The 23,113-nt window shown below is 54.8% G+C and overlaps 3 protein-coding genes across 19 annotated transcripts in view; 2 read left to right on the top strand and 1 right to left on the bottom strand.

Moving 5' to 3' along the window:
- The window catches only part of SCMH1 (Scm polycomb group protein homolog 1), a 191,779-nt gene extending 187,513 nt beyond the window's left edge, over positions 1 to 4,266 (top strand). For all 11 annotated transcript variants that reach the window (XM_057707185.1, XM_057707191.1, XM_057707195.1 and 8 more), the window contains 2 exons: positions 1,881 to 2,011; positions 3,080 to 4,266. In XM_057707185.1, the coding sequence (XP_057563168.1) occupies positions 1,881 to 2,011; positions 3,080 to 3,205 (257 nt within the window). In that variant the 3' untranslated portion in view covers positions 3,206 to 4,266. The remainder of the gene's footprint in view (positions 1 to 1,880; positions 2,012 to 3,079) is intronic.
- A 5,869-nt stretch (positions 4,267 to 10,135) lies between these two features.
- SLFNL1 (schlafen like 1) lies at positions 10,136 to 14,004 on the top strand. Its single transcript, XM_057703486.1, has 4 exons — positions 10,136 to 10,522; positions 12,318 to 12,833; positions 12,921 to 13,064; positions 13,706 to 14,004. Exons 1-4 carry the CDS (start codon positions 10,136 to 10,138, stop codon positions 13,826 to 13,828), a joined length of 1,170 nt encoding a protein of 389 aa, XP_057559469.1. The 3' UTR covers positions 13,829 to 14,004.
- A 2,631-nt stretch (positions 14,005 to 16,635) lies between these two features.
- The window catches only part of CTPS1 (CTP synthase 1), a 30,521-nt gene continuing 24,043 nt past the window's right edge, over positions 16,636 to 23,113 (bottom strand). For 6 of the 7 annotated variants that reach the window (XM_057707084.1, XM_057707111.1, XM_057707064.1 and 3 more), the window contains 7 exons: positions 22,470 to 22,513; positions 21,109 to 21,205; positions 20,141 to 20,196; positions 19,941 to 20,037; positions 19,209 to 19,353; positions 18,680 to 18,771; positions 16,636 to 17,522 (listed from right to left, as the gene is read on the bottom strand). In XM_057707084.1, coding sequence (XP_057563067.1) covers positions 18,687 to 18,771; positions 19,209 to 19,353; positions 19,941 to 20,037; positions 20,141 to 20,196; positions 21,109 to 21,205; positions 22,470 to 22,513 — 524 coding nt within the window. In that variant the 3' untranslated portion in view covers positions 16,636 to 17,522; positions 18,680 to 18,686. Of the gene's footprint in view, positions 17,523 to 18,679; positions 18,772 to 19,208; positions 19,354 to 19,940; positions 20,038 to 20,140; positions 20,197 to 21,108; positions 22,283 to 22,469; positions 22,514 to 23,113 lie in introns of those variants that run through there. The other variant, XR_009048974.1, reaches the window with a different exon arrangement.

Below are 23,113 nucleotides of genomic sequence, written 5' to 3'. Positions count from 1 at the left end.
CAGTTCAGGAACAGCCCAATGGAAGAGATACGTAGGGTAAGGTATGGGGGAAGGGGTGTGGAGCTTTTGTGCCCTTCCTGGGTGCACTGCTTTCCCAGCACCTGCACACATTCCCCAACCCAGAAGCACTCTGAAGCCCTGTCCTTTGGGCTTTTATGGAGGCTTCATTATGTAGGCAAGGTTGATTAAGTCATTTTGGCCATTGGTGATTGACCTCTCTAGCCCCTCTCCCTTCCCCAGAGACTGGGGGGTGGGACTGAAAGTTCCCACCCTCTAGTCACCTGGTTGATTCCTCTGGCAAACAGCCCCCATCCTTAGGGGCTTTCCAAAAGTCATCTCATTAACATACTCAAGTGTGGCTAAAAGGGACTTGTTACGATTAGCAAAGGACATCTTTATTTCTCGCACCACTTAGGAAACCCCTAGGGTTTCAGGAGTTGTGTGTCAGAAAAGGAGATGCAGGCAAACACATGAGGGTCTTATCATTAATCACAGTGTCACAAGCACATAGCAGGGAATAGGAGATAACAGCTAATAAACACGAACGCGTGAGATTATCTTAGGTTGTGATATGTGCTGCGGTGGGAAGAACTAGAACAATTGGGTTGAGAGTGATTATGTGGAGAATTGAGAACCTTTATTAGGGTATCAGGGAAGGCCTCTCAGAGGAATCAGTATTTGAGATAAAACCCCAATGTTGAGAAGGAATCAGATATGCAAAGATGTGGGGAAAAGAACGTCTTAGACAGAGGAACTGTGTGTCTGAGTCAAAGAATAAAGCATAGCTTATTCAGGAGGCAGAAAGAAAGCCAGAGTGTCTGGAGCTTGGTGAGGAAAGCGGGGGAAGGGGGAGATGAGATAGAAAGGGCCAGATGATGCGGTACCTTCTAGACCATGGCAAGGGGTTCGACTTTATTTCAGGTACACATTTTGAGGCCATTGCATTGATTGACATGATCCAATTACTTTTTAAAGGTTGTTTTGACTGCTTTATGGAGAAAAGATTATTGGAGTGATGTGATGGGGGAAAGCGTATAGAGACTGAGCTGTAACCAAGAGATACATGAAATGCTTTGTGAGACCAATTATTTCAGGATTAGACCAGAAAAGCCAGCTCTTGTTTAGTTAAGCTGGAGTTTGCCAGAAGAAAAGGAGAAATTGAAGGGAGAGAAGGGAACACGTTCCAGGCAGAGGGGACGAAGCACGCCAGAGCTCTGTGCAGGTGATGATCATACAGAGAGCTCAGATCCCCCAGGGGCAATGGGAGGAGCTGTTTTTGAGCCAAGATTGAGATAAAACTCTAAGCAGAGCACTAAATTAACATTGAGATTCCTGGCAGCCAAGGCAAAATTGTGTTCTGCCTCCAAGTGTTTGGCTCTAGCAAAGTCAGCTATCCTCCAGGCCTTGGAAGAGGCACAGGGTGTTATTATCCGTCACTTTTTTTTCTCCCTGGGCCCCAAGGACTTGGCTGTAATCTTACGCAGCTCCCAAGGTCTCTCTAGAAATGGTCCCCAGAACCAACACAAAAGCAGCCTCATCTACCAGCGCACCCACCCACCCCAACCGCCACAACCCAGGTAATCCCCTTGCTCCATTGCTACCCCCGACCCAGGCCCAGGCTGAAGTACAGCCTCAGTGTAAAATTCCTTCTGACCATTTCCAGAATCAGACCTACCATTGAGATTTGAGTGAAGAAGGATCTCAGGCCTTTGGTCCCTTTGTGGAAAAACCCTTTCCTCCCTCGGATGCCTCTGGTTCCTCTGCTCTGGCACTGCTGAGCCTCAGTGGTCACACAGGGCCATTGAGACAGGCCAAGGAGAGTGCTGGGGAGCTACAGACCAGTCACCGCCCATTATGGCAGGTGTCCTCCTGTCCTGCAGGGTCAGACCGCCGGGATGCCTCTCGACAGAGTGGCCGGGACCCCTCCTCGTGGACAGTTGAGGACGTGATGCAGTTTGTCCGGGAAGCTGATCCTCAGCTTGGACCCCATGCTGACCTCTTTCGCAAACACGTAGGTGCCCCTGCCTGACCTCTCCTCTGTCCGTTGGGAGTCTTGCTTGTGCAACTTATAGACTCTTAAAGGGGCATGAGCTATGTATTTGTTCTTGGTCCCTTGAAACTGAGCACAGGTGACACCATACAAACTTAGAGACAGAATCTTGGGTCCCACACGGCCCTCACTGGGCACTGAATTCAGCTCACTCCTTTAGTGTAGGATCGGATTCAGCCACACTCCTTCTGGGTCCCAGGGACAGGACTCCCCTCTTCCTAGGAACACTTGCTCTCCTATCTACCTGCTGTGGCCTAAGGCCAAGGCCAAGTTAAAGAGTCCCTTGCCAAGTGGCCCCCAACTCTCCTACCGCATCAGAACCCCATCCTCTACTTTCTCCGCTATGAGCCTCCAACATCTCTTCAAGTGACCGTTTGGCTCTATGGCCAGGGACTGCTGCTAACCCCCTGCAGTGACCGTACTCCTGATTTGGGGCTGAAACCCACTTCCCCATAGCCCCTACTGCTTGGTGCTCTTCTGCACTGTGGGCACTCAGAACAGCTCTGCTGCCTCTCACTGGTCACTTACTGCTTCATGCCAGGTGGGTTTGGAGGGTGCTCTTAGATCAGGCCTGATGGTCTCACAGCTGCTCAGTGAGTGCCTGCTCTGTGCCTGGCTCTCCTGAAGGGGTCTCCACTGCTCAAGAAGGAAGGTGACTCACCAAATAGCACTCGAGGGTCAATACAAAAATAGTCCATGATGAGTGACAAGTACACTGACTGGGGAGGCTTCCTGGGAAGAGATGGAGTTGAGCTGATCTCAGAGGTTTGGGACAGCGGGAGACTGCCTCTTGGGCAGCAGAGAAAGGAGATTCCTATAAATGTGTGTGAAGAGCTTAACCTGGGGGCTTCAGTAGTATGTAGGGGAGGGGTGGTTGGAGACAGAAGGTGGGGAGAACAGGTAGGCTTTAGTGTCACAGCGGGTTCACTGGACTCCGTATGGCTGGCACCTCCCTGGGTGGCCTTTAATCAGAACCCGGGGTGGTCAGACCACCCAGGCCTCTGATGGCACCTCTCTCCATCCTCCCAGGAGATCGATGGCAAGGCCCTGCTTCTGCTCCGCAGTGACATGATGATGAAGTACATGGGTCTGAAGCTGGGGCCTGCACTCAAGCTCTCCTACCACATTGACCGGCTGAAGCAGGGCAAGTTCTGAACAGGGAGATGCAGCCTAGACAACCGAGGGGTTGAGCAGAGGGGGCGTTCTTCTCCCAGGAAGAAGGGCCGTCAGCCCACTCCCGGGCACCTCATTGGGGTCCGAGGCCACCTTAGGACTCCAGGAGGCTGTGTGGAGCCACCGCCACTATCCCCTCCTGCCATGATATGTCCTTCCATGAAGGACCGAGGGGGGTGGTGTGGGGCCCAGGGCTGGCGCTGCTCTTCCCCTCAGCCCTGCCTCAGCTCTGACGTCCCCTGTATTTATTTCTCAAGCCTGGCCGGCCTCTCCCCAGGAGTTTAGACTGAATACCTTCCAAGTGATGGAGGAAGGGGCTGACCCCTGAGGCCTCGGAAGATGGGGCCCCGAAGTGACACTCATGCCCGGTCCCCTCACCACCTGCTGGGCCTGGTGTGGCGCCCCATTGCCCCACAGCTCCTGCCTTCTCCTTATGAGATCCGCAGACTCCAAACTCATGGTGCAAACCTCTACCTTTTTTAAAAAAAGATCTTTTCTTATTGTTAATTTATTGTTTCTGGCACTTGGGCAAGCCCTCCAGTTCATAGCCCTCTCACTCCAGACACTGGGTTTCAGGAGGAGGGGGACTGCTCTGCCCTGGCCCCAGACAGGCCCTCTCCAGGGAGGTGCGGCCCCTTTTCAGAGGACGTTACCAGGCACTTTCTCTTTGGGATGGACAGACCCATCAAGCCTTGACCATGTCACTCAGCACGGGGAGGAGAGGCCCTGCACCTTCCCTCTCTCCCTCTGCTGGGCTCTCGGCAGCCTCAGCCTCATCTGTGGGAATGGGAGTTCCTGCCCCACACTGTCCCTGCCACAGATCCTTGCCCTGGCCAGAATTACTGCCGAAGGAGGGTGGGCCCAATGATTTTAAGCCAAGAAGGCCCTAAGATGGATGGAAAAAAAAGGTCTCTAAGGCTGGAGTGTGAGTGCACCATTCCACTGTCCACATGCTTCCTTTGTAAGCAAGTCAGCAGCACAGCTGCCCCCGCTGCCATCTGGACTTATTTTATGTCAACTTGTTTATAAATAAAAAACTATAGATGCCAGTGTCTTTGTAATCAGTCAACAGGCAATCCGGTGTGCCTCTGAAGGGCAGGTCACTGCCTCGTCTTAGCTCCTCATTTTTATATATGCCGAAACTTGGACAAGATGCTCCCTGAGTTCTTGTGACTCCAGCAGTCCTTAAAGAATAGGCTTCTGCCAAATGCCCACTGGGGCCCCAGCATTGCATAGCCCTGGGGAGACAGTGTGAGATCCATTCTCTGCCCTCAAAGGGCTTTGCTCTGATGCAGCCAGACAGCAGTGAGCACAGCAGCCATGGGAAGCCTGAGCAGGAAGGACAGTATTAGGGTCAACAGCTCCAAGGAGCCGCAGTGGCGGGGGTGAGGAGAGATGCATTCTAGCCCTGCCTGCAGGGTACCTCTTGTGCCATCCAGGGGCTAGTACTCCAGTCCAGGACCTCACTTCCCTGTTTATAAGGGGCCCCAGGAGGAGAAGGTGTGGGGGCAGTAGCACAGTGCAGTGTAACCTGATAATGACTAACACGTCACTGTGCCCCACCAACTGCTCTGTTGAATTAGAGGGATCTCATTTAATCTTCACAGCAGACCCACTTTGTAGCTGAGGAAACTTAAGCTCTGATCCTATGGCCAGGAACTGCCAAGGTAGGCGTTTAAAGCCAAGTAATCTGACTCCAAGGCCAAGGCGGAGGTTCCAGCCAGTGCAGCTATTTTTTTGTGATGCTTTAGGTGGGTCGTTCTCCTTCTTTGGGCCTGTCTGGCTATGAGGGGGTCAATGAGGAGACCTCTAAGGATCCTACCAGCCCTCACCAGCGACTAGTTCCAACGTGGAACTGCCCACTGTGAGGTTCTAACTATGGGCCCCCTGAAGGAGTCGGGGTCAGGGCTGCCGAGCCAGAATAAGCCCATTTTCCACAGGCTCCTGTGGGCTGTGTGTCCAGTAGGCTATGCTGTTTGTTCAGGGTATTCCCAAAGAGGGTCTTACTGGACCCTGACAATGGACCTGTGGATGTGAAGGTAACACCAGCATATGCAGGCAGGCCAGCCCTGCTGCCAGGCCAGGCTCATGGAGCAAAACAGCTCCCACCCCACCCTGCCCCCCGCCAGCAGGCACATTCGGCTTCCCAGGGGATGCTTGTTAAGGGCTTCTTGTGCTAAGTTGTTTATGTACCTTAGCTTACTTAAACCTCGCCACAACTCTCAGAGATAACTACCACGTTCCCCCATTTTAAAGATGAGGAAACTATGAAGCTTAGAGAGGTGAAGTTATGATACTTGCCCAAACTCCATAGCTATTAAGGGCTGCAAGACATCGTACTGCCTGCAACAGCCACCAGGCAGCCTTTGTCTTAGACCCTGCTAACCACACAGACTGGACTCCCACGGGCTACGCTGACCGTGGCTCTCACTTTGAAGACTGTCAGACCGGAAACCCTGCCAGCATGAAGCAGGCCTTTTCAGTGGGGTAGTCCTTGCAGAGCCCACAGTTACCCAGGACTATCCTTTGTTGCCCAGGTGACAGCTCAGGTGCAAGGGGATAAGACACATCAGGGAGAAGTGGGGTTCACCTTGGCTTAGAAGCATCGTGCCCCAGGGCAGCCAACAATGCCCCAGTGCCATAGGCACAGCATCCAGGTCCCTGTAAGGACGTGCCTACTGAGTCCCTGCGCTCAAGGAGCCCTGCAGGAAGGGATATTTACAGTCCATGCACAGCACTCCTAGACCAGGTGGTTTACAATCAGGGGTCATTTTTACCATAAGCACTGTTTCCTTGAAACCGTTGACATTCCATTTTTATCTGGTTTCCAAGGGAACAGAACTAGAAGGGTAACCGGATGTCAAATTCTGCGGAAGAGGAGAGGATGTGTTACCCTTTCACTCATGCTGCCCTAACCTCTGGGGTCAGAATTGAATGTCATTTAAGAGAAACAAAAACAAAAAAACCAAAACCTCAACTTTTGAAACTGTTTCACAAAGCCAGCCCTTCTAATAGTGACCCAGAGTCATCCAGAGAAGCTGAAGTGGCCTCCGGCAGGTGAGACCACACCACTGACCCCGATGGTGCAGCCACCCCGCAAAGCGGAAAGGCACATGGGAAAGCGGGACTGGGGGGGACAGAGGCTTGCTGTGCCCACCCTCATCGCCATGACAAGCAGAGGCTTTGACTCCGGTGCTGAGGAACATCAGGAAGGAAAAACCCAGGCACTTCAGGAGAGAAGAGTCCAGGCTCCGCTTAGGGCTGAATCCTTTAGGAATCTCTCTGTCCTGTCCCCACCCATGGCCCCTCCCTGCCTGCCAGCTACATGGCCCGTGTCCCTGGGCTCTGCTCTCTGTTGTCCAGGCTGTTAGTTCTGAGCAGGAATGTCCACAGCACTCCTCTTCGGCATCTTTGTGGAACAACCTGAGACCCTTCTCTGGGCTGTGGCACTGGTGGGCCAAGTGGACACAGTTTCTGCCCTCATGCCTGATGCCACGACCCCGCCTCAGAAGAGCCACAGGTGACTTGCCCCTCGTCCTTACAACCAAAGTTGAAAGCATGGAAAACCCTTTTGCCTGGGAGACTCCAGACATCCCCTCTTCCCCGTCGCCCCTCAGCTTTTTGCTGCCTCCTTACCTGAATGCCCCAAGTCACCCCATCCCATCAGGGAAGCTCCACAGCTGGAAACCTCCAGGCCAAGCGTGAGAACTGTGTATCTGTGCTTGGCCTGCAACACCAAAGCCACTGAGGATGCTTCCCGGGGCCAGCAGCCAACAGGTCCCAAGGTACAGACAACAGGCCCAAGATATCTGTGGGCAGCAGCGCTGGCCCTGTCAAAGGATGGGCAGGAATCAACAGGCAGCTGCTGGTAGGCAAGGGGAGGAATCAGGACTGAGGCTGGAGCAACCTGGGGCCAGGATGGCGAAGGCTGCGTCCACACCACTCCACCCCTGAGTACCAGAGTTTGCTCTCCTGACATCCTGCCCTCTCCCACATAGTGGCTGAGCTCAGTCTGCGCCCCTGCCCCTCAGCTGGGTCCCTGGGCGGTTCGCACAGAGGCCTATGGTGTCAGGGATAGTGGCCACAGGCGCCACCAAGTGGACACTATCCAGATGACCTGAGAAGAGCCCTATCCACAGCCTCCCTCTGCCCCTCATCTTTGGGCCTACCTTGCATTCTTAACTTTTAAATTCAAGAGGTTTTCCCCTCTTGTGCCAAGTGGAGTCATTAATAAGGTCACAGACATCCAGTGGGAGGACTAAAAGGGGCTGCTTATTCCACAACACTGAACTCGTGGCTGCCACCACCCAGCTGTTAGAAAGCCTGAGATGCTTGTAAATAACCCAGTTATACTGCAGTGCATTTCGGTATTTAAAATATCATTTTGTAAATGCTTACAATAAAAGACAATATTTACCCCGCCCCCCGGCCAAAAAAGAAGTGGAACTGATGTTCAGCTCACATAAGGTTGTTAACAGAGCCCAGGGAAATATGTAATACAATCTTTTAAAGAGATTTCCAGTAAGAATGGGGAAAGATCTGGCACTCAAAGCAGTTTGGGAAATTTCATGCCAAACAGCTGCCTGATAGCGAGGCCCCTAGAGAAGTATGTTGTGTTCACGTGTTGATGTTCTCTGGTACATTCCCGTGTCTCATCTGTCAGGGCGCCTCTCCTGGCCAGCTCTCTGTCTCTGCATAACTCAAAATGACTCAAGTTAACTGGCTAAAACAGCCACAGCCCCACTTGTACGGTTGCTGTAAGAGCAGCTCGTGATGGCAGTCTAGAAAGGCCCGAAGAAGAGGGGGAAGCCTGGAGAGCTTAGAGCCATTATTCTGTGACTCTTGGCTGTGGATGCAGAGACGGGTCAGCCCTGGCTGCTGGGACCCTCCCCAGAGCCTCACCCCGCCACCACTTGGGGCCCGGGGCCTCTTCCTTGCCCCCACACCAGTCTCCTTTCTCAAGTTCCTCACCCAAGCTTCTGCCTCCATCCCTCAGGGAAACAAAATTAATTAGCATCTTCAGAACAGCTGCTCAGAGAAGGAGGCAGCCTTCTCTACGCTGTCAAACAGCTTCTCCAGTCTGCAGCATCTGCCTCAGGACACCACCCTCTGCCCCCTACCCCATCAGGACTTCCAGAAGCAGTGTGTGCTACCTACATCTGCATAATGAAAAGCACTGTCAAAGGCTCCACCCACCCAAGAACAGATTTCTGCATTAATAAAGTCTGCGTATCACCCGAGTCTTGGTCCTTGTCAAACAGCAGGTGACAACCCTGTCCTTCAAAAGAGATGGCAGTGCTTGACCTATTTCTCAGGGCTCTTCTGGACAGCAACCTCCATCTCTGGCAAAGAGATGAGTCTGGTGTCAGGGGAGCCCTGGAACCAACTGCATTCTGATCCATTCTGGGCGTAGCTGGGCCCTGGCACTGCTCAGGGGAGCCTGGGATTGGTGACTGAAGTGGAAGTGGGGACCTGTGTGGGCACGAGGGCCTGGAGAGACCTGACAGAGGGAGGAGGTATGTCTTCAGTCCCTGAATTTAGGACCTGCCCTGAAGAAGCCCCCCACCAAGCTGCATGGGAAAGCTGTTTCCAGTGGTGTAAGGAGTCAGGGAGTTTTCCTGATTGACTTTTCAAGCCTGCCTGACGGAGGCTGGCCCAGAGGCATTGTCGACTCTCCTGAGATCACAGAGGTCGCTACACAGCCCCCGCCCACTTCCTAGAGCACTGGCTCCCCCTCCCTGAGCCAAGCCCCCAAGCACCCTGGGGAGCTGCTGGTGAGGGGTCTGTGGGAGCTGAGGGCTGGCACCTCCCACGCTCCCCCAGGAACCATCAGGACATGAGGGTTATAAGCCTCCCTCTTCCTCCTATTCCCATTTGCCCTGAATGTCCCCACTCCAGCGGTGGTGGCCCCCAGGCCCTGACTGCCTCAAGGATCCAATCTGAAAAGATGCAGGCTGGCAGTGCCTGCCACACAGACCGGAGGCTGGGTGTGTGGGGGTGAGTGAAGAGGCTGGTGTGCGCACACATGTGCACAGCTCAGGAGTGAGGCCCCTGGCCTAGCTGGAGGTAGCAGGGGACATACACAAGGGCCCCAGCTCTGACCCTCATTCTGCCCCTCCTCCCTTCTGCTCTCTGGACCCAAACCAGAGGATTTGGTCTAGAGGAGCCTTCTTGAATTATATGTATATATGCAAAGGCCATTGTTCTGGGGAGGGGCCTTTCATCAGTGTGCCCAAAGCATGAGAACCTTGCTCTAAAACCCTCTGACCCAGGCTGACTGCTTCAGAGCCTCTGCTGCGCTCACACCGGGTTGAGAGCACAACCAGTCCTCAGAGCCCTGGGTTAAGGCTGCTTCTCCAAAGGCCCCTTGAAAAGGTTTCTCTGGTGCCTGGAGGCAACAGGAAACTGGTGGCAGGAAACCCTGAGGGCATCTAAGAAGCCCCAGCCTGCAGACTGGTGAGGGAGGACATGCCCGCTGGCGCCAATGAAAGGATATGGGGCCCTCAGAGACCTGAGTCTGGTCCCCTCTGCCCCTCTTCAGGCATATCCCCTCAGGCTTCCCTTCTGTGTGATGGAGCAACAGGCCCACATGCCCTGTTCTCTGGCTCAGCTGGGTCTGACTCTCCTCTTTCCTGTCCTAGGCCTTGGGTGGGTGGCAGGCCCCTTCCTGCTGGCCCTCTGCCCACTCTCTCTCTCCGGCCCTACCCAGCCCCTGCCAACCTGTGAACCTTCTGGGAGCCTTGACCCCCATCCCCCGCCCCGAGTCCCCTGGGAGGCCCTGGGCCAAGCCAAGAGTCTGGGGCCCTGGGAGGAGCGGCCAGCGGTGAGGAATCCTAGAAGCCCCTCCGAGGGAGACCCCCTCCAGAGACCCCACAGGAAGAGATCACCAAAACACAGGTGCGGCAGCCCCTCATGGAGCCCCCAGGCCAGTGGCCCCTGCAGGAGCTCCCCCCAGGAGAGTCCGTGCCTGAGGACTCAAGTCCCGAGGCGGCTCCCAGCAAGCATGTCCTCTACGTGGGCCACCTGAACCCCCAGCTCTCGGTGCCCGTGCTCGCCTGCCTGCTGCGTGACGCCCTGGAGCGGCTCGAGCTGCCAGTGGCACGGGAGCACATCGAGGTGGTGCGGCGGCCACACAGGGCCTACGCGCTAGTGCAGGTGGCCACTCACGAGGACACCCTGGCTGCCCTGCCCTGGCGCCTGCACATGGCCTTGGAGAAGCACCAGATCATCAAGGAGCTGGCGGCCCGTGGGAAGGAGCTGGTGCTGGGTGAGGGCCGGGGCCCCTCAAACCGCAGAGAGGTAAACGAGGCTTTGCCTGAGCCAGGCGGCCCGCCAGCCCCAGAGCCTCACTCGGAAGAGGCCTGGGTGTGGATGGCCTGCACATGGTGGGGGTGAGGGGTGTCTTTGAGAAACTGGGGACAAATCTGCAAACTTGGAGGCTGCTACTCAAATGACCATGGTCCCAGGGGGACACTGACCCTTAGAGTTTGCCTCCAGCCTGGAAGCCTATGAAGGAAGACTCGAGTATCAGACCCTCCCTAGGCCTGTCTGCATCCAGCCTCTGGGCAGGGTCAGCCCAGGCACGAGGCTATGCGGGCGTCCCAAGCATCTCCTTGGCCAACCTCATCTGTTCAGTTGACAAAAACCAACACCTGCTCTGTCGAGCAGTACAGCAGAGAGTAGAGGCTGGACCCTACCGTCAGGGAGCCCTGCCTCTGTAAGCCCAGAGGGGGCGGACCTAGAGCTGGAGGAGGACCCAGGGTCCTCACTGCTCTCTGGGGACAAATTCCCTGGGAGTGAAATCCAGGCTGGGGCTTAGGCAATAGGACAGGCACTTGGAGAAGGACATCCTCAGCAGAGGGACGTAGCATATACGAGGGAACAGGGTGGGGTGGTTGCGTTTGCAGGGCAGCAAGCCGTTTGCTGTCCCTGGAGCTCAGGCTGGGGGCTGTGGTGGGGTACTGAGGGAGAAAACCAGGCCAGAGGGCAGGGGCCAGGCCACCAAGAGCCATGAGACCAAGGCAGGGCCAGCTAAAGTTTGGCTTTTGTGGGGGTGGGAGGAAACATTCAACTCACTTTTGAGGTGGTGGTAGGTCGCTCCACAGGATGGGTGATCTTGGTTTGTCTTTTCCTTCGGGGTGAAGACCCGTGGCATTTAAACTGTTGCAGAGCTAAACAGCTAAACAGGCTTACATTTCAAGATCTGAGGCCTGATGGCGGGTTTTTATGATAGTTGATGGTTTTCTCAAGTCTCTGCTAAGTTTGTCTTCTCCGGAGCTGCAGAGCTGGTAAGGACGTGCCTCTCATCACTACTCCCCAGCGCACACTGAGTTCCCAGCCCTGGAAGCCACTCCTGGAGGCTGGAAGGCAGCAGGGAGCCAGGGAAGGGTTTTAAGGGTGGAGTGACAGAGTGACTTGCATCTAGGGTCAGGGAAGAGGATGAAGAGGTCACGAAGAGCCTAGAGGCAGGGAGTCCAGTGGTGAGGCTCGGACCAGGGAAGCGGGCTGCTCCCAGAGCCCTCGAACAGAGCAGAAACCGTGGAAAGGACTCAGGAGGGCCGGAGGAAAGTAGAGATTCAGGAGGACTGGTTCACCAAGGATTTCAGGGAGATCAGGAAGAGGGTGGGGTCTCTGGGAGCCCGTCTCAATTCAGAGACCTGCAGCTCTGTCACAGGGGACCTCAGGATGCTGAGGTATCTCCTGGAATGATCCAATCCTGCGCCTCAGAGGCCGACCTGCAACCCAAGTGGGAAGAGAGTGGCTGCAGGTGTCCCAGCTCCCACCTGGGAAGGAGAGCTCATCCTACCCACGTGCATCCCATAGTTCACCTGGGAAGAGGGCAGCCCTCAAGGGAAGAGCACTGGCTGGTTCAAACCCTTGACCCAGCGAGGTTTCCCTGCATTGGCCTCAGGGTGGTGGGCAGAATTAGACCCCTCTGCCTGGGAGGGGTATCAGGATGCCTGTGTATGCTGGGCCCTGGGGGGATGGGGTGCGTGGAGGTGGGGGTTCTGGCCACCTGTCCCTCTGGCCGCCAAGGTCGGGACTCCTGACTCTTGCCTGGGCCCATATGCCCCTCTCTTGTCCCCCACCCCAGCAGGAGGAGGACAGCGGCCCGAGCCCAGGCCCCAGCCCTGGGCCCATCCTGAGCTCCAGCCCCTCGCCGGCCTGGCTTGCCCAACCCCTTCCTACCCAGGCCCCCACCGCACAGCTGGGCTCCCCAGGCCGGCCCAGCGGCGTGCGCTCAGACAGCGCCATCGTGCACCAGCAGATCTTGGGCCAGGAGCGCCTCTTCCAGGGCGCCTTCCTGGGCAGCGAGACACGCAACATGGAGTTCAAGCGGGGCGGCGGCGAGTACCTGAGCCAGGCCTTCAAGCACCACTTGCGGCGCTATGTGTGCGCCTTCCTCAACAGCGAGGGCGGCAGCCTGCTGGTGGGCGTGGAGGACAGCGGCCTGGTGCAGGGCATCCGCTGCAGCCACCATGACGAGGACCGCGTGCGCCTGCTGGTGGACTCCATCCTGCAGGGCTTCAAGCCCCAGGTCTTCCCCGACGCCTACAAGCTCACCTTCATCCCCGTGGTCAGCGCCTCCGCCACCAACACCCCCCTCAAGGTGAGCCCTGCTTTCAGTGCCCCCAGGCTGCCCCACGGCCAGCAAGGCGGGGCTGGGGCTGCACACGGTCCGGTTGCCCTTCCCCAGGTGATCCGCCTGAGCGTGCACGCCCCCAAGGCCCAGGCCGAGCCGCAGCTCTACGAGACCGACCAGGGGGAGGTGTTCCTGCGGCGGGACGGGAGCATCCAGGGCCCGCTGTCCATCCACGCCATCCAGGAGTGGTGTCGGCAGGTCAGTGGCCCAGGCCCCGCAGGCGGCGTGGGGGCCAAGCTGGCCCTGGGCCTCTCAGCCACTCACTGGCAGGCCCACAGCCATCGAGTTTCCCCTGGTGCTCCCAAGGGGCTGGATTGCAACCACACCGCTACATCCAGGAACCCGCTGTGGTGTAGCTGGGGGCACCTGGAGAGTGGAATGTTGAAGTTCTAAGACAAAGCTGAGGACTGCCTACCGCATTTGCAGGGAGGCCCTTAAGATGGGGCGGGGGGCGGGGAGCGGCAGTAAGTGCTGGACACAGTCCCAAGGAAAAGCCTTTTCAAGAGGGAAACAGGTGACAGGAAAACAGAAGAGGGCGGGGGGGCTGACAGAGAGGGAAGGACTCGGCAGGGGTCTGCCAGCCCGAGCCTGCCCCACTACTTGTGGAGGCTGTGGAGGACGGGTCACCCCAGGGTCTGGGATGCTGGCAGGACTTTCCCCCAAGACCTCAGGGCTGACTTGTTCAGGGGACCTGGCTCCTCCACCTACCAGGGCCAGTACGGTGCCCAGTGGCCTTGAGCAGGCCCCCCAGGCTCTCTGGGCCTTGCCTTCCTCCATCAGTTCAGCCCCAGGTCTGAGATGATGTCAGCTTAGACACGGCTTCTCCGATGTCCCCTCAGAAGTGGATGGCTGAGCTGAGCAAGCTGGAGGAGAAGCTGCAGGTGCTGACGGCCGAGAAGGAGCAGCTCCAGCAGCAGCTGCAGCAGCACAGGCCCATCTCCTGCACCTGCTGCGTCCTGTGAGGGCCCCACGCTCTACCTGGAACATGCAGGCCTTTCCTGTTTGACCCCACATCCCCCAGTAAAACCAGTCTGGGCTGCTCAGAGGTGGACGAGAGCACCACGCTTGCCGGCTCTGTCTATGACAGGGCGCACATGGGCTGCTCCCCACGCGGGGTCCGTCCTGAACAAACCCCCGTCTGTATAGCCAAGAAATTGCACTTAGCACGATCCCCAAGGGGCCTTACTTTCAGAAAGAACTTGTAAAAACTTGGCCAGAGCTCTCCTTGGGCTGAGCTGTAAGGGACCGTCCTTCTCCCGGAAATGCTCGCCTTGCCCAGGCGGGGGCCTCTGACGCCCCTAGGCAGGGCCAGAAAGGGACTTGCCTCTGCAGATGGCAAGGTGCATCAGTAACTGCGGTTACAGGGCCGACAGGCCACCCTGCAGCCCCACCCCTGGTTTACTGCGATTTGGGACTGTCAAAGCTCTGTAATAAATTATACGCACCGGGCAAGAATGGTTCTTTCTAGACCCTTGGTTGGATGCAGCTGGGTAGAGACCCATGTCCGGCCCATTTCTGTCCAGGAGGCCCTGAGCTCCTGCTCCCACGAAGCTGTGGGGTAAGGATCCTAGATGGTTGGGTTCTAGTCCCTCTCTGCCTTGAAGAGCTGGTGCCTTAGGGCAAATCACAACACCTCTGCTTCAGTTTCTTCATCTACAGGACAATAGACAGGGGGTAGCTGGTGCCCTGATTCTCTCCAGCACACACCAGCACCTGCACAGGAAGGGCCTGACTTCCATTCCGTGCACCCTCCAGCCACTGAAGAGGATTCCAGCTCTGGCCATTTCCCCTGCCATCTCCACCACTGGAGCTAGAGGCTCTATAAAGCCAAAGTCTGCTCGTGCCATGCCTGGACTCCAAAACCTCCCCATCTCATCAAGAGCAAAGCCCTAACAATAGTCCACACAATCCCCATTGACCTGGCCCACCTGACCTCAACTCCTCCTGCCCCTCGCTCCTGCATTCCAGCTACACTGACCAACTTGTTTCCTGAGCACACCTGCCTCAGGGCCTTTGCACTGGCTGCCTTCTCTGCCTGAAATCTTCCTCCCCCAGAGAGCTGCATGGCTCCACTCTCAAGTGAGAGGAAAGGAACTTTCCTACTCATTCCATTGCAAATTACACCCCCAATGGCAGGCTTGGCACTTCCATTCCCCCCTTTCCTGCTTTTTTCTCCAGAGCACCTGTCAGTCACACTGTAGCTTTTATTTGTTTCCTCTTCACTAGAATACATGTTCCAGGGGACCAGGGTTTTGGTCTGTTTTGTTCACTGCTTTAAGTTTAGAACCTTAAACATGGCTGGCACGTGGTAGAGGCCCAATAAATATCTGCTGACGAAACAATCAAGGATACTCCTAAATTTCGGGCCTGAGGCACTAGAAAACCACGGAACCTTGTCAAACAGGACATTTCACAGGACTGGGGGGAGGTCCATGGAACACATTTCAGTGATCCCCTCTCCCTCCCCGAGCCTAGCGGTCCTTGGCCACACACAGAGTAGACAGGGGACCCCTCGTGGGCCCATCACGACTGCTCTGAAACTTGGTTTTCCAGTTCACCAAACATGATGGTTATAGGGACCAAATGTAACGGATGCCCGCCTCATGATGGATTACCGACCCACCGAGCTGCTCGGGTCACTGACCTCAGCGCCTGAGCCAGCTTCTCAGAGGCCACTTAAGAACCACACAGAGAAGGCGCAGCTCGAGAGGTCAGAGGGGAGCCTCTGCTGAGCACCCTCCTCAGCCCAGGTGCACGGACGCCCAGGTGCCGTGGCCCTCGGAGGTGCTCTACGAAGGCAGATCCTGCCTGGACCACCAGGGCTGAAGAGACGGGCGGGAGGACTTGGCCAGGCTTCCTCCCCAAGGAGAAGGCACCGGGCAACCAACACCGGCTGTGAAGGCCACCCTCCCATGCAGTCTCGGCTTCAGCCCTCGGCCCTGGTACTGCCCCGTCTCCGCAGCCAGGGTGGTAGGCTGGTCAGGCTTCGCGGGCCTTGGAAAGCCATTCGGGGGGGTTGGGGGGGGTGTCCCTTTTCTGGGTTGCCCTCCGTCAGTGAGCGGTGTTCTCACACGGGCTTCTGGGCCTCAGCTGTGATCACAGCCTTCAACTAGTGCGTGGAAGGACAAGAGGGAGCCCCCTTCCTTTCTGAGTCTCTCTGGTGGAGGGGCTGGGCCAAAGGGTGAGAAACATTTTTCTCCCAACCCCTCATTTCTCAAAAGTCAACAAGCAAAGGCTGCTGACCGCAGACAAGCAGCCCGGACTGAGGCCTGAGCCTCGGCTTTGCAGGGGAGCCAGCTCACGAGCAAGTGGGCTCCGTAGCCAGGGGGCGGGTGGTCCCAAGGTCACTGACACGCCACCAGGAGCACAGATTCAATGTCGCGAATTTCACCTTGGAGGAGGAACCAGGGAGGACCATGACCTGCACTCCGAAGGCCCGGGGGCAGGAGGGCCGGGGGCGGGATGAGGCAGAGGGTCGGGCCTCCTCCATACATAACACATCTGCTCCCCTTTCTCAAGGTTGAGCAGCACACTTGCACCCATGCCTCTTTGAATCCCTATACACTGAGAACCTAAATTTGAAGCCTTTTTGGGAAATTCTGGTTCCCATTAAAAACAAAGGGCTCCTTAGTTTTTACACAATCAGATCACCCACCTGAGGCTGCTCCCCGGAGGACAGCCTGGCGCTACCAGCTCAGAGGACGCACACCAGCCGGCACCGCGCTCAGACGGCTCCCATCCGGCTGCAACATGAGCCTTACAAAGTGTGTCTCCTGCTCTGCGTTATTTATTTCTTAAGTTAGAGTATACACCGAGTCCAGCCGGGATATAACGGGCACACAGCTCTGCCCGTCGTTACACCACATTAAGAAAATAGCTTTTCATATTGCATTTCAACCGGAGTAACACCACTCTGGAAGGCAAAAGTCCCCTCGAGCAAAGCTGTCTACATATGAGAGGGGTTTAGAGGCAGTTTCCCCAAAAGATTCTTTGTTCTTCGTTAAGTGACCCCTTGATGCAAGGAGTGATTCCCGGGAAGAGAAGTGCGGCCAGAGGACAGGGATTCTAAACTCAGACTTCAGAGACACACAGAGCTCTTGCCGTTTCCTGCGACGCCAAACTGACTGTTCTTTCAAGTGCAGGGCAGGGTCAACGCTTTGCTTCTGGTTTCGCTGCTCCTGGTGGCAAGTGGTACCCTTGGGTTCCGGCACCGGGCTGTGAGCACCAGCTGGACCTGACCCCCCCACCCCCACCCCCGTGCCCACTCAGGCCACACAGCACACCTCTTCCAATGGCCTCGGCATCAGGGGAAGGAACAGCTACACAACGTGAAGCCACAGTGACGCGAGCTGGCTGGAGAAACGTGGTGACTGGTGGGCTCCCCCGGCGCCCGGCCATCACCTGCCCTGCCAGGACGTCCTGCTTCTCGTCCGAGGCTGGAGGACCGCAGAGGAGAGCGTGGGACGCCAGGCAGCACACCGTGTGGGAGCCGGTACACACGGCAGGACATGCAAGTCACAAAGTCTTCCAAATACCTTCTTCCCCCATAATAAAATAATCTTAATAAAAACATAATTTAAAGGAAGTGTCAAAAGCTGGATGTAAAATCAAAGCTGTAAACTCCTGAAGTCCAAAGGCTCTCTTCAAGAATCATACCTATTTTTAAAAAGACAAAAAAAGTGAGCAAATATAAGATATATGTTAAAGTAGAAAAGTTAGGATTTGTGGTTAGCTGCTACGGTAAACTATGCCTGGTTTTCAGCGAGGACCACGAGTAGTAGGAGCCTAACCTGAATGACAAGAAGCTAAATTTCTGATCCCTATGGAATCACACATTTCCGAGATCTTACCTGGACTCCACCTCTGCCCCAGTGCACGCGTTCTCTTCCACAGCACCAGGCTCGTAACGGTTCCACCGACAGGGAATTCTCCACTTAGGGAGGCAGTTAGAAATTCTGTATCACGGACCGAACCTCATCAGCCAAGGCCGAGCGGCACGGCCGTGGCCCATGACATCAGGCCTGAGAGTGGAGAGGCCTCCTGGTGGTGCAGGCAACGTGTGCAGGATTCGGGGAGGTTACCTGCCGGTGCCTGAGGTAGGAGCTTACCGTACCTGTGGAGGGACCCACCCCCCACATCCCTTGTTCTCCACTGGGCCCCAAAGATTTCCAGCTGATGCCCCAGCCCCTTCTGAGGGGGTATTTCTGCTGATAGTTCGCTCAGTTGTCTTAATGGGGTTTTACACAACTGCCCACGGCTACCACACTTTCTAAACTTACAAATCTGGTCACAAAAGACAGACATTGCAAGTTTGTTCAATAACTGCTCCAACTGTAATGGATTTCCAGAATAAGCAGCAGTCAACACAGAAGTGTTGTATGTAATGGTTCTATAGCACTTCCTGGTGAAAGCTTAAGGGTCTGCAAAAATGACACCATGTTTTCATACCTGTCACCTCTTTCAAGATCTCCATGTTTACGGCTACACGAAATAACATGGCTCTAAGAATCCAGTTCCCCCAGATGTGGTCAGATTGGCACCTGAATGTAGCAATCAGCAAGGAGACCTGCCCATGCCTGGTGTCCCCCCACTGGAGTCCCCAACGCAGGGTGGGCAGATGCAAATGTAACCGGGGGCGGGGGGAGGGACGGGCAGCGCAGGGGTCTCATCCATTTGATGCCCACGCTGACCTGACCACTTACATCCTCTGGCAGATAAAAATTTTCAACACTAAACTTTCATGATATTCTTACAATTCTAGTGTTATCACCATTAAAAACAAAGCAAAACTAAAGCTTAAAAATATCACTTACATTACCATCAGTCATGATTTATTGATGGAAACTTCAGTTCAGTGATTTCAGAGTCAGGGGAGCTGCTTCCACTTCTGTCACTGTAAGTGTCCCTGTAGAATTCACATGGTTTATTCAACAGCTCCCACCAAACACTCGCTTTACTTCCCTCCTTCTATAGCCACCACTACCACCACAGCTGGTCTGCACAGCAGGAAGCTGCAGAAGGATTTTCTTATTCTTGTTACAAAAGATACACATTCGCTTTATACTTCAGTCATGGTGCCCTAATCACCAAGACAGGGTAAGTGACAGTTCCATGGAGCCCAAGATGTGATCGTGGAGCCAGATGCTGCCAAGGGGGGGAGCACGGGGCGTGGCACAAAAGCAGCCTGAGACAACCCCGGGGCAGGAGAGGATGCTTGCATGTCAGCATGAGAAGAGACACCCCAGCAAGGCTCCCCACTCCTGTGGCTTTGCTCATGGTGTGATGATGGCCTGCTGTAAGGAATCAGTGACCACCCAAGAAACTAGGGAAGCGTGACCCCACCTGGGCGAGAGCCTGCAGCCTTTCTGGAGGTAGTGGGGGAGCCTCCCCACGGAGGCCAGGAGGAGGCCAAAGTACGGTGGGGAAGGCTTGATAGGTCTGGACAGGAACTCAGGGTGATACTGAACTCCAACGAAAAAGGGATGATCTGAAACAGAAATCAAAAGAACCAGCTTTACTGTGTGTCTGCATAACATGTGAAAGACAGAAAACAATCTTGTGAAACGCTCCACATTTCCACAGACCCTAAAATGATTTGAAAACAGCTTCTTATTAGGAGGCTGGGTAGAGACAACCACAAAGCATAGGAGAACCGATGCCCTCCACCCTGCACCCTGCACGCTGTCACCCCGCAGCCGAAGGCGCCGCCTCCTCTCCAGGTTCCTGCCACCCCCACCCACGCCTTCCCCCACCCCTCCAGCTCTCTGATTTGCACGGGATTGAGTCCTACAGGTCACTTGAGATTAGACTTAAGTACCAAGTCCAAGCTTTCATTCTGGAGAACGAGGACCTGCAGCCAGAGGTCAAACAGCTGCCTAAGGAAGACCACGGTGCAAGCAGGAGCCATCCCAGAACCTCGCTCACCAAGACCCCTCCCCTCCCCTCCCCTCCCCTCCCCAGACAGCGCTGCTGCCTGATTTGATTAGGTCAAGGGCAACAACCTGTATTGTGCTTTTCCCACATGCCAAGAAAACCGGACTGTTTCCCACTAAACACAGCTGCCCGAGCGATCACCTTCCAACTCCACAATTTCCATTCTCTCTCCTTCAACATCCTGGCCAACAAACTTCAAGCCTTGCTCTTCCAAACACTTTTTCAAGACTGGATTCACCTGTTGAAGCATGAAGAACGATTGTGCCGGGCTCTCAGCTCACTGTGTTTCCCAAATAACAGGAAGGAGAGAATGGGAAAGGTCACAAAGCTCAAAACCGCACCTCAAATCTGTGGCGGTGCCTCTCTTCCAGGTAATCTGGATCTCCGTAGAGCTTCCCTGGCAAAAGAAGCACGCTGAGCTGCCGGAAAGGATTCCGACTTCACCACCGCATCCTGCCTCCCCCGCGGCTCACTAGCACCTACACCGCCGGGCTCTCTGAAGGTTCTTTGAAGGTTATTTCTGTGACTCTCCTACCAACCCCCGCTGCCTGCTCTAGCAGCACAATTCAGACAAACTCTTGGGCTCTGACTCTTTGCAACCAAGAAACACTAACAGAAACAGACTTTCACCACCACCTCTCACAGGTGACTACAGAGGCACAAAGCACTCTGGTGGCACCTGCTGTGCCCAGGGAACAAGAGTGGTACAAGCCAACAGGCGTCTTCCCTGAGCCAGGTGAAACCCCCAAACCACAGGACGTTAGAGCCAGAGGACCGGACGACCACACCTCCTCAGGTGACTCAGACTACGCTGCCCTGCCAGCAGTGACAGAGCTCTTCCAGTGGGAAGGAAAGAAAACCCAATTGAGTAATTTTAAATATTTTCTGCCCCAAATTTCCCCTAAATCTTTAGAATATATTAGCACTTCTAGAATAAAATCTACTTAGGTTGGACCAGAAGAAACTGCCATTTTTGTGGGCAAAAGTCACCAACATCAGCAGTTTCATCCAGTCTGACCTAATAGCATTGGAAAGTAAGGCTGCAGTGGGTTTCACCTAACTGCCTCATTCTGGTGAGTGGTCCACACCCAAAGGCCCCCCAGGTCCCCAGCTTCACTGCCTGTGACCTTTCTAAGAGCCACAGTGCTTTCTTTGGCTATTACAGTGCATCCTAAGGAGTGTCACTAGGAAAGGAAAAAAGAACTTGGAAAGCAAGAACAAAACTGAAAATGCCAGCCAGGCCACAGCACCAAGACATGTGTCCTGGACGTGCCAGCCCCAGGCTGGGCCCGTGGGAGGCAGCTCTTACTCATGACAGAGTTCTTGGTCTGGAACAGGGTTCTCCTCTTGCCCAGCCTCATGGTTCCGCCCATCTGGCCAGGGTTGTGTTCTGGCATGTCTATGACCTGGAGATGTTCCAAAAACAAACACGCGCTACCAAACCCTGCTTCAGTTAGGAGGCAGACCACTCGCACTGAGCGAAGTGAGCCTCTGAGGGGGCCCAGCCTTTCCTTAGAAGAGATGCTTGTCAGAGGAAAATGCCTCCCACTGATCATTCTTAAACCTTTGTTGGGTACGTGTTTAATCCTTCGGCCTGTCCTCCTGAGCTGCAGAACCAGACATAGCTGCCCCCTCCCTGGCCATTCCTGCCCCGGCACTTTGGATCCTAAGTGCCTGTTCTGATAAAGACTAACACAGCAGCGTGGATATCAGAGCTGACCTGTTCTTGCACGTTTCCTCCACTAGACTGACAGCTGCTCAAAGGAAAGGGATGCTCATCTGGGGCTGGCCGTGAACCGGGAGGAGTTTGGTGAACGTCTGAGGGACACAGAGGCCGAGGCCCCCAGCTGTGACAGCCTAGCCCGCCGCCCGCTCCCCTGCTCCTCTGAGCACCTTCTGACCTGGGAGACCTTCTCTGTGCTCCCCCACCTCCCCGAGGTTCCACGCTTCAAAACCTTTGCTCTTTTCTTCCTGAGGTCTCAGTACTGGCAAAGTTCAATTTCAGGTCAATAAACACATACTAATGCTGTTCAAAGTGCCCTGAGGTCAAGTGTCTTGTCCATCTTGTTTGTCACAACGTCCTGGGTATCAAGAACAGGCCTGTCACGCCTGGGCTGGGGGTTCAAAGATGAATAAAGGCACTGTGTGTCCCCCACGAGCCACATTCCTCTGATGGGAGATGTAACACGAGGAATGCCGGTCTCCCAGGGCTCAGGCTTATGTCAATCAGTACTAAATTCCAGTTGTTCTTTAATAAAACGTCCATCTTCTGGGGTTGTTGGGGATTAAGTTAATTAATATATACAAAGCAGTGAACACAGTGCCCGGTACACAGTAAGCGCCTGCTTAAGTATCCATGTCAGGACTGTTCCAAAGTGCTCCTGGGAGGTAAGGCGGTGGGGAGGAGGCTGGAGAATTACTTTCATCAGGAAACCCCCTAGTTGGCTGGGCTGGCACCTGTCTTGACAACTTTCTGTGGCAAACTGGGAAGAGTAGTGAGAAATTATACAATGAAAAATACAAGTGCTTATTCTCTGGGAAGTCTGACAGTGCAGGACCTTGGGGCTCTTGGGAATGAACCCAGTGGTCTCATTTCCTGTCGCCAGGCCTCGATCACTTTCACAAGCACCCCTTCCACACCCTCCCAGATGCTCCAGCCGCTGGACTCACCACCGGATGATTGGTGTTAGGGTCAAACTCTGTAGAATTGGCATCTGCAAAACCAAAATACTTTTGTTATAAAAAGTTACAACAAACTGATTATTCAGAAGTTTCATTCCAAAGCTCTAAATCACAGTTTCCCTCCTCCGTTTATTTATTTATTTATTTTTACTTTATTTTATTTATTTGTTTATGGGCTGTGTTGGGTCCTCGTTGCTGTGCACAGGCTTTCTCTAGCTGTGGTGAGTGGGGGCTACTCTTTGCTGCGGTGCACGGGCTTCTCATCCCAGTGGCTTCTCTTGTTGCAGAGCACAGGCTCTAGGTGCTCGGGCCTCAGTAGTTGTGGCACATGGGCTGAGTAGTTGTGGCTTGTGGGCCTTAGAGTGCAGGCTCAGTAGTTGTGGCACACGGGCTTAGTTGCTCCGTGGCATGTGGGATCTTCCCAGACCAGGGATCGAACCTGTGTTCCTGCATTGGCAGGTGGATTCAGGGAAGTCCCGCTTCTCAGTTTAAAGTAATTCAGTAATTAGAAGCAAAACCAGGGATAACATTTTAAAGATATAAGATACTCAACACAAAAACAAAGGTGAATTTTTTCCCCATGACACCTGTAACTTTCTAGGAAGTCAAGCTGCACGAAATGGGGAAACCAG

Source organism: Hippopotamus amphibius, chromosome 1 (genome assembly GCF_030028045.1).
Source record: "Hippopotamus amphibius kiboko isolate mHipAmp2 chromosome 1, mHipAmp2.hap2, whole genome shotgun sequence".
Taxonomy (NCBI): domain Eukaryota; kingdom Metazoa; phylum Chordata; class Mammalia; order Artiodactyla; family Hippopotamidae; genus Hippopotamus; species Hippopotamus amphibius.
The sequence above is the reverse complement of the archived record's forward strand: the minus strand, read 5'-3'. Positions and strand labels throughout refer to the sequence as shown.

Excerpts from the sequence above, each read along its gene's own strand:
- SLFNL1 (XM_057703486.1), top strand. The coding sequence starts at position 10,136 with ATGGAGCCCCCAGGCCAGTGGCCCCTGCAGGAGCTCCCCCCAGGAGAG. Across the intron at positions 12,834-12,920 it reads CCACCAACACCCCCCTCAAG|GTGATCCGCCTGAGCGTGCA; the intron begins GTGAGCCCTGCT and ends GCCCTTCCCCAG. Across the intron at positions 13,065-13,705 it reads TCCAGGAGTGGTGTCGGCAG|AAGTGGATGGCTGAGCTGAG; the intron begins GTCAGTGGCCCA and ends ATGTCCCCTCAG.